General features: G+C 40.4%; 1 protein-coding gene across 1 annotated transcript; it reads right to left on the bottom strand.

Moving 5' to 3' along the window:
* Nucleotides 1-928: 928 nt before the first annotated feature.
* soul5l (heme-binding protein soul5, like) lies at nucleotides 929-8,397 on the bottom strand. The gene is made up of 8 exons (XM_061232311.1): nucleotides 8,245-8,397; nucleotides 6,591-6,656; nucleotides 6,283-6,364; nucleotides 5,913-6,033; nucleotides 5,590-5,729; nucleotides 4,811-4,974; nucleotides 4,071-4,205; nucleotides 929-2,395 (listed from the first exon to the last, which is right to left on the bottom strand). The coding sequence occupies exons 1-7, from the start codon at nucleotides 8,274-8,276 to the stop codon at nucleotides 4,073-4,075; spliced, it is 738 nt and encodes a 245-aa protein (XP_061088295.1). The 5' UTR covers nucleotides 8,277-8,397; the 3' UTR covers nucleotides 929-2,395; nucleotides 4,071-4,072.
* Between the last annotated feature and the right edge of the window lie 1,112 nt (nucleotides 8,398-9,509).

The raw sequence follows: 9,509 nt of genomic DNA, 5'->3' as shown, positions 1-9,509 counted from the left end.
CCGCATCCTCCGTCCTTACAACTAACGTTAATTTATGCATTTTCTAATCCTGGATAATTTATGTCTAAAGTTTTGTACTCGTATTTTGTATGGCCTCCACACACGTTAATCGTATGGTTAACTGAAGCCATTCTGATTTTTCAGTGTTTAATGTAGTGTTTCCCAACTCACTTTTTGTTGTAGCCAGTAGCTCACACACCTGATTTAACTAATCAAGGGCATTTTTGTCGTTTGATTGGTTCAATCATTAAATCAGGTGTGTGAGTTACTGGTTACAACAAAAACCTTCTGGCATGTGGGTCCCGAGGACTGGAGTTGGGAAACACTGGTTTAATGGAAGACTCGTCAACACCGCCAGCAAGACAATGTATCTTCTCTTTGCTGTCGCTGTTAAATTTACCATATTTATTGGCTAGTCAGCTGTTGTTGGAAAAACTTCTCGATTGTAGCGAACGTCAGTAAACGGCTTCAAGTTCAGGCGCAGTAAGACGTTTTTTTTTCCATGTGAACAAATGGACTACTTCCGGGTTTTGTGAATACCATCTATTGGCTACATAAAACTTAAACTGGACGGCACCGGGCCTGCACAGCGAGAGGAGAGACCTTAAGATGCAAGTTCATAGACGCTTCCCATCCTATCTGACGAGGTTCAGAGGATCTGCCAGGAAGAATGGGATACACTGCCAAAATCCAGGTGTGCAGGGCTTCTACAAAGTACTGAATTACGGGTTTATCTTAAAAGTGTTTATATAAAATATAAAATTTGATATGTAAAATAATGTAACCGATAAGCATCCCGCTTAATGAAATCAAACAGCCTGAGGGCACAGTTCAGCTTTCTACGTTTCCAGTGTACTATGGATAGATAGTCTGTCTATATTTTAAAATTTAACCATCCCCTCCACAAATATAAGACACGAAAGGTACATTTTCAAAGTTCACATTTTCTTGTTTATTTTTCACGAGAAGAAAATATGACGAAAAAGCTTATTTTAACCTGCTTAAATAAGCATTAGTGGAATCTATGGAAACACAGTCATATAATGATAAAAAATCAGATCATGTGTCCTCAGCATTTTAAAGTGAATTGGTATGATGCAGCACAAAACACTTCAGCAGCAAAAATAGACCAGACGCATACAACAAACTCTGCATCCACATCTGGTCTAAATACACACAATCTGTTACCATTCTTTTTGACTACAGCTGTACAGCAACATGCTGCATGCCGTGTAAAATGGAGGTTACTTTAAGCATTTTTGCATCATAAAACTTTCAAATTAATTCTGAAATAAACATGGGGTTTGGACGGTTGCATTTGTTTGTTTTTAATACCTACAATTATATTAATACATTTTTATATTAATATAATGAACTATATTAGTTGCAGAAGTTATCAAACTAGCTACCAAGCAGAAGGCATAACACTTCAGTATTACCTTAGATAGCTAGTTCGCTATCTACCAACTAGCTGCGATTATGTTTTATATCGCAAACCCTAGCTTGCTACACCTAGCTAGTTGCCAAACCATATTAGCTATAGTGGCAAATTTGTTGCAGCTAATTAACTCAGACCCATTTTTCTTTTTTTCTTTTCTTTTTTTACATTGGATGCGGGCTAATCAAAGCCTTAAATACCAGACCAGATGTTTTTTCTCAGTCCAGCCCTGGTTCCACCAGGCAAAGGCACACTTCAGCATTAGCAAGGCCTCTTGATCCCCGGAGGTCCAGAGATTGGAATCGGGCTACATCTACAATACACATTTAGGCAGGTCAGCTGATTCACCACAGAGACATGAGATATATTTGTTTCTTTATCACTGTTAACAGTTGACAGTTGACTATTAACAGTTAATAGCCTTCATTAAATAAATTTTAAAAAGCATAGTTTTGTTCTTATTTAGTTTTTGTTGCAGTTTTCATTGAAATACTAGTCATAGAGTTAATTCCACATGCCTAAAAGAAGATTACCTTCATAATATTTCTGCCCAAAATATTTTATTTCGTAGGATTTGCATGCCAAAGTTAATTTGTACAAAAGTATAGCATTTCTGCCTTGTTTTCCAAGCTTTTACACTGACAAACTGCCCTTCTATCCTGTGCAGCTAATATGTATAAATGCCTGACTTCTCTTGTCTCGCTTAACCTTTGGCTTATCTATTATTGGTGTCTGCATACAAAGGTCCTCCTGACCTCAAAGATTATTTCTACAGATGAATGTGCAATGTTACTGTTGGAGGTCATACTGGCCAGGATGCTCAATGCATTGCTCTATTGCGCTGCATGCACTAGCTGACTGGTGTCAGGTTCAATAGGGCTAAGTAAGTTTCACTAAAGCAAGATGGATGGACAGGTGGCGTTGAGCAGGAACTGGATGTTATCCTCCGGCGGTTCCCTGAGAAAGAAAGAAAGAAAGATGCGTGTGAGAGCAGACTGAGACAGCACATGTATTCGCATTGTCTTTCTTCTGGTCACCAGAAAGGTTTTCCGAAAGGTTGCCCTGGGCAACATTTCTCTGGTGATATCAGTTACTCAGTTGCTCAGTAACTCAGCTTCATTAAAAAATGAATGGACTTCCAGTAACTGGTCGCTGCAACCTCCTTCATTACACTAGCTTTCCATTTTGATAGTTAACGTTAGCTAGCTAGCTAACTATAATGTTATTTGTTCCAATTAGCAAGCTAGCTAACGTTAGTAGCCTAACGTTGGCTAAGATAAACCTGAGAGGAATACTGTTATTTAGCTATGTCAATAATAAGTGTTTATATATCTAGCTAGTATACTAAAATTGTCAATCGTGACTTTTCAGACAAGTGATAGTAGAAATGATAGAAGTGACAGTAATATGTATTTGCCTGAAAAGTCACAGAGCTGTGAAATATGATTTTGGTTTTCTAGTTATATGAGTAGTTTAAGATTTCTTAAGCTAATTAACATTGCTTACAGTAGCCTACTTTCAGGCTGCTCTGTTATTCAAGCCGCGCCAAATGAAATGTCTCTCCGAGCTTACATGATGAAGCCCTCTATTGTAACTGAAAATGTCTAACAGTAAGTGTAGTTAGTCAACGTCAACTTTTTCATATACTAGCACAATGGTACTTAATCTAAAACAAATATATTAGTGACATTTGAAATGACAATATGAAATAACAGTAAGCATGTACGTGACCTGTTTAAAAAAAAAGTAACGTTATCCCTGTGCTACAATAAAGTTTTCAGCAGTTCAAGATGAAATTGTTTTACTTCATTCATGATTAACATGTTGTGACAAACAAACTGGACATCCGACGGAATCGCTCTCAGCCAAGGTTGTGCTGCACCTGAGACAGACAGACTAAACATATAAGAACTGATCTTCTTCTCTTATCTGTTCAAAGTCATAAGTCATTTTGAGTGAAGAAAACTTGTTTCAAGGTGGAGAGAACTTGCTTACAACATTATCCAAAATATACCATTTGGATAGGTTATGGAAACCAAATGGACACATGTGCCTCATCTTGGAAAAACACTTGCAGAATGTCACTGCTTTTAGATATCTACACAATTTTATTTAAATTGGTCTTATTTCTAGTGGTGGACAACATATTGGGGATGAACTGTATACAATAATTTTGTCCCTATCGGATTTATATTTGGTGCAATAAATATTAGAACATGTAAATGTATGATCTTTTTGCTCTATATGAAGATTGTGTGTGTACCAAACATACTTTCTCATGCATTTCTTAGGTTTTCATAATTGATGGTACACATGTGCTCTTCAAATTAAGCCATCATCCATGTCTCTGTTATGTGTTGCAGTGAAACAGCTTAATTTAATAGTGAAACAGCTTCATTTTATAGTGAAGCAGCTCTATTTTATAGTTGTGAAAACAGGCCTGGAAAGAAAGGGTTAACCCCCTGCACACATTCACACACACACGCATTCTCACACATACACACACACAAATACATTCTCACACACACTCACACACACACACACACATCCTCTCACTCGCGCACTCACACATTCACACACACACGCAAACACTCACACATTCTCACACACACACACACACACAAAGCTGCACCTCTAGGTCAGTGTGGTATTTCCTGTAGTTGTGGTTTGGGGGGCCCTGGATGGGGGTGGCTGAGGTAAGGTGCACACTGGCTCCCCCTCAGCAATGTACCACACCTCATTGTGCCTGTGAAGCAGCTTCATGGGACTGAAGTAAAAACAAAAACAGAGAAATTTCATAACTTTCACACACACACATTCTCATACACACACACACACACACACACACACACAAATGCACGCACACACATGCACACACACACACACTCACATAAGAACAGGCATACATAAGACTCAAACGCAGACACACACACACATGCACAGACAAAAATGGAAAAACATGCACAGGCACGCAGCCGCGCACACAAATGAAGGCAGAAACACACAAACATCCGCACACTGGGCAGTCGGGCATATTTTTACATTTACATTTTAGTCATTTGGCAGACGATTTTAATCCAAAGCGACTTACAAGTGCATAGGTTCTAGCATAACTCAGAGCATGACATCCAGAAACTAGCAAAATACACAGGAAATGCTGTTCTAAACATAGTTGTCATCAGAAGTGTTTTTTTTTTTTTGTTTTTTTTTTCTTTGGGGGGGGGGTTAGACAAGGATAGGGATATCAGAAAGGAGGGGCAGGGGAAATCAGGAGGGAGGACTAAGGTAGAGTTTGAAAAGGTGGGTTTTGAGTCTGCGTCGAAATAGGGGGAGGGATTCTGCTGTTCTGACAGTGGTAGGCAAGTAGGGCACCTGTCATAGCCCACTGCGTAGCTGTAGCTGCTGTTGTAGGAGGCCTGCACAGCATTCAGGTCCTTCCTCAGCAGGTGGGCCTGTAGGCCGGAGGTCACAGACAGGATCCATCCCCCGTAGCACCTCACGTACACGGTCATGTCAGGCATGTCTGTGAAGTACACCTGTGTGGGAGATGCCTCATGTACGGATTCAGCCTTTCATTTCACCAGTTAGCATCGTTTTATCAATATCCTCAGACTGGACTAAATTATCTGATAATACATGTCTATACAGTATATTGAGTACCGAATATATAGATTTAAGTGGCTATCCTTAATGTTTTAGTTTTGGTGGATGTGGTAACATCTGTGGTGACTGGAGGTTTGAATATATGATGTATATATACACATGAGCAGTTTATGAACACAAAAACACGTTGTGTCACATTAATGCCATTGTGAGAAGGTATGAAATATATTATTTTTTTAACATGAAATTATTACACAAAATAGCCATGATATTTGACACTCAAATCATTAATTACAAATTACAGATAAAAAATAACAGACAAATCTGCAATCATCAATACTGAAAATGCCTCAGATTCAGGAAATTCAGATTCAGGATTCAGGGAAAAATATTCAGATTTAGAAACAATATTCAGCAGACATACGCAGATGGGGACTCACGGGTGTCGAACCAGGTCATTCAGTTCACACCTGAGAGAAGATGGGTAGTAGCACTGCACATATCACAAGCGTTTTTATTTGGTGAGTCACCCTGAAGTCCCAACTCACCTTCTCATTGGTTGGTTTGGGAGGGCTCTCCTGGTAGGCTGAAGGTAGCAGGAAGCTGAGAGTGTAGACTGTTGCCTTCCACTTCCTCTTTTCGTCCGGGATTTTGATCAGGATGGGAGCTGTCATGTTAACCATCACACCTACAGACAGTTTGGGTTTTAGACGTGCACACAGTAACGTGTACTCAGTGAGCGCATTATTAGGTATTTATTAGCCTTAGTGGTTTTCTGTTGTTGTAGCCCATCCAATTCAAGGCTTGAAATTCAGTGTATTCAGAGATGCATACCAATGACAGACACACAGACCGAGGAGCACGTCCTCACCCTCCTCATTGGCTCCTGTGATGTATTTGAAAAGCCTCCTGAAGGCCAGGGCAGTGCCCACCTCCATGAAGAGGGCCTCCGAATCGCTGGACACCCACCGGGCGGGGCCATAGTGACGCACCTGTCCCACAGACACCTGTCAGTCACTGCACCTTCCAGAACACAATTCGCTCTGTGTTGCACTGTGTAGTGTGTGGATCGTTGTGTATATGTTTACAGCAATGCATGCGTATTTGTTGCTGTGTATGTGTGTGGACATGTATAGGTGTTTATCTGTGAAGCATCTGGGTGCGTCTCTGCGTGTGTGTGCATGTGTGTGTGTGTGTGTGTGTGTGAGTGTGTGTGTATGTGTGTCTCCCTCTCAGCCTACCTCGTACTGCGTGGTCTTGCACACCAGGTCAAACAGGAGACACTCCTCTGTCTCTGTACAGAAACTGGAGGAGTTACTGGGTCTGGAAGAGAGAGAACAGAGTTACAATCTGTCATTAAACATTACTCAGGTTTGGCTTGGGCCAGTCATTTCCCCCACACAGACTCACAGAACACACCAACTCTGGTCACAACACAGGTAGCCATGAATGCAAGCTTAAAAGTGTGAATGGTTTGGTTTCTGTGAAGTGGGAGTAGTTTTGCTCCATCCTAGAGGAGAGAGATCATCAGAGAGACTGTAGCTCTTACCCTACACTGGCTTCAGCTTCAACTGACATCAACTGCAACAACACCATCAGCCATGCCATACTGGCCCTATGAATCAAACACAGAATCAGTGAAACACATACACACACACATACACACATGCGTGCATGCACACATACATTTATGCACACATACACAGGTATGCACACACGCATATGCCCATTGGGGTCACCAGAGCCCCTAACCTGAACCAAAATTGATTTAAAGAAAAAATTGGTCTTAATCGATCAGATCCCCAACGTTAAACTAAAGGCAAAATTTATCTTATACCAAGGCATATTTATAAAAGTAGCTCAGGGTAAGAGTAGCGATCTGGCATCAGTTTTCCCTTGTCCATCCCTTTACTCATGCATTATGAATTAGAAGGCAGAAACATCCTAGAGCAGTGCTCCTTAATGAAAACGGGCCCTGGTTTAGGACAGTCGCGGGCCTAGGACGGGCTATTGCTGTAACCCATAATGGATATGGTTAGGACATGTACAGGGCAAACCTGACTCTCTGAAACACGTTATGGATGGGAGGCCATGGTTTCATCGTAAGCGCCCCAAACCGAAAGTCAAAGTCTTTATCCTTTCTCGTATACATTGAATTTCCTGCCTTCAAATCAACACTTGACATGCATTTTCATTCTACTGCCAGCACGGTTTGTTTCTGTTTGAATCTGTGTTTTCAGAGAAAACAAGCCCCGACACTTGCATTTCATTTCGAATCATTTCATTGTGCATTTAATTGTGAATAGAAGTCAATGTCACAGTGCGTCTTCTCAATACAGGCAAACATCGACAACAACTATTCCACATTAAAACATACAATTTGTAATTTGATATCAGCGGTGATACGACCTCCCAAACGACCGCACTGCGCTGAATCGTAACTGGATATGGTTCATTAATCCAACTGACGGTTTGCTCAGTGAAGGGCACATTGCTTTAAGATTAGAGTCCAGTTTACGCAGGGGGAATAAACTGCGCAGCGCAGGGAGGACGTTCAACAACATTTTAGAAATACTGTTTTCTCTCTCACAAATGAGTCCCGGAATCTACAAGTCTTTGAACAAATTAATGCACCCATAATGATTTATACTTGTTGTAATTTTGAAACAAAAATTGTTGCTGTCAAAATAATAGAATATATAATTGCTATTCCTCCACAAACCATTATATTATCGATATTTAATGCTTTTTGCTTTCATAAATGTTGTAAAATTGCAATGGCGATCAGTTGAATGTAAAAGCAGTCTGATAGCTTTCTTTACACGTTTACAAATTCCGAGAACCTTTCCTCGATACTACCTGATGGGTATTAACATGTAGCCTACTGAATTATTTAAAATGTAAATAAAAAATTCTTCCAAGTTGAGTGTACTCCCCTGTAAAGCTCCTGGCCTCATGTTAGATGACATTGTAAATGAGTAAATTAAAGGATATGAGCATTTAGATTCGTAAAATGGTCGGTATTAAGAGTAAGCCCACTGAACCTGACCGTCATCCGAAATAAAACCAGCTGGCGAAGCAAACTCGACTCCTCGTGTGCATCACAGGTGCAGAGAGATGGGGAACGCGCATTTGCGGCAGTAACTGCGCTCGTTCCCAAAGTCTGAGATCAGAATAGATGCGTTTAATCCCGCAGTACTTACATTTTGGAGCAGTTATCCATCCGCGGAGTCATTTCAGCCCGAAATGAGGTTCTAAATACTGCGTTATCAGCCTGCGCTGCAGCTTTATAATCTGATTCGGTCGTAACGTTGCCTACGATACAAGCGACCACCGCGTCAGGTCGCTCGTCATACACGCAGAGCGCGCACAATCGAACGATGGAGCTTCTTTCCGTTTCAATGGCATCACAACTAAGCAAGCAGATCAACGGCCTGTCTGTTACTAGACTACAACACATGTATTGGTAACAATACAATAGCTAATACAAAACACAACAATATATATGTTTAGCTATATAAGTGCCTTTATAGTCTATGGCATATACAAGGCTAAAATATGGAGCGAGAGGGAGAGCTGGGAGCATTTCACAAAGCAGGATTACTGAATTAGCTGACTAAACTGCACTGAGTAAAACCTGGAGCAGCTCTTTTTACTTTGTATTTTTTTCTTATTATTTTTTTCTTGTCCAGCTAACTCAGTAACCCTGCTTTGTGAAACACAACATTGAAGAGGTGAACGAAAATCGGCTGCCGACGGGGCAGACGCAGCGAGAACAAAAGTTGACAATCATTTGGCTGTTATAATGCACTTTAATGAGTCCTTTCCTTTTAAAAAATATCCCAGCTAAGCAGCTAATCATCTAGCTAGCATTGTTTGAGCCAAGTCACGTCAGTTTGTATTGAAAAGGTGTTGGTGGCAAATTAAATATAACGTTTGTTTAAAGTGTTTGTTCGGCGTCTTGAACACACATCCGACTACCATATGGAGGGAGAGAGAAAAGGCTGAGTACTGTCAGCATGGAAATGATATGAGAAACAATGAGAGGAGGCAAGAAAATACATATGAAGGGAAAAGAGGAGGGGACCAAGTGTGAAGTATGGAGGACACCTGTAGGAAGGTGCTGCGCCTGAGATAAGCCACACTCTCAGGAAACCCTAATGGACCATCCAGAGACAATATTTTGCAGAGAAATACAGGACTGTGCTAAAGTCTTTGGAACCTGTATAACATTCTGTACAGATAAGATTCTTTCAAAAATAATTCAATTAAATAAATGTACTATACATGTTACATTGAATTTTAGTAATTTAGTAATTACTTTAGTAATTTGGCAGAATAGTTAAAAACTGAATTAAATAAGTCTTTTTTGTGACCATCCCTCGGCATTAAAACTGCATCACTTCTCTGAGATAGCCAACGCTGTCCTGCAGTTCTATAAGACAATCAGCAGGGAGGTTGTTCCAAG

This window comes from Conger conger, chromosome 2, assembly GCF_963514075.1.
Source record: "Conger conger chromosome 2, fConCon1.1, whole genome shotgun sequence".
In the NCBI taxonomy this organism is placed as follows: Eukaryota; Metazoa; Chordata; class Actinopteri; order Anguilliformes; family Congridae; genus Conger; species Conger conger.
Note: the sequence above shows the minus strand (reverse complement) of the source record. Positions and strands in the feature narration are given on the sequence as shown.

Coding starts and splice junctions, on each gene's coding strand:
- soul5l (XM_061232311.1), bottom strand. CDS start 8,276: ATGACTCCGCGGATGGATAACTGCTCCAAAAT. Junction 6,365..6,590: donor GAAGCTGAAGCCAGTGTAGG/GTAAGAGCTACA, acceptor TCTCTCTTCCAG/ACCCAGTAACTCCTCCAGTT. Junction 6,034..6,282: donor GCAAGACCACGCAGTACGAG/GTAGGCTGAGAG, acceptor TCTGTGGGACAG/GTGCGTCACTATGGCCCCGC.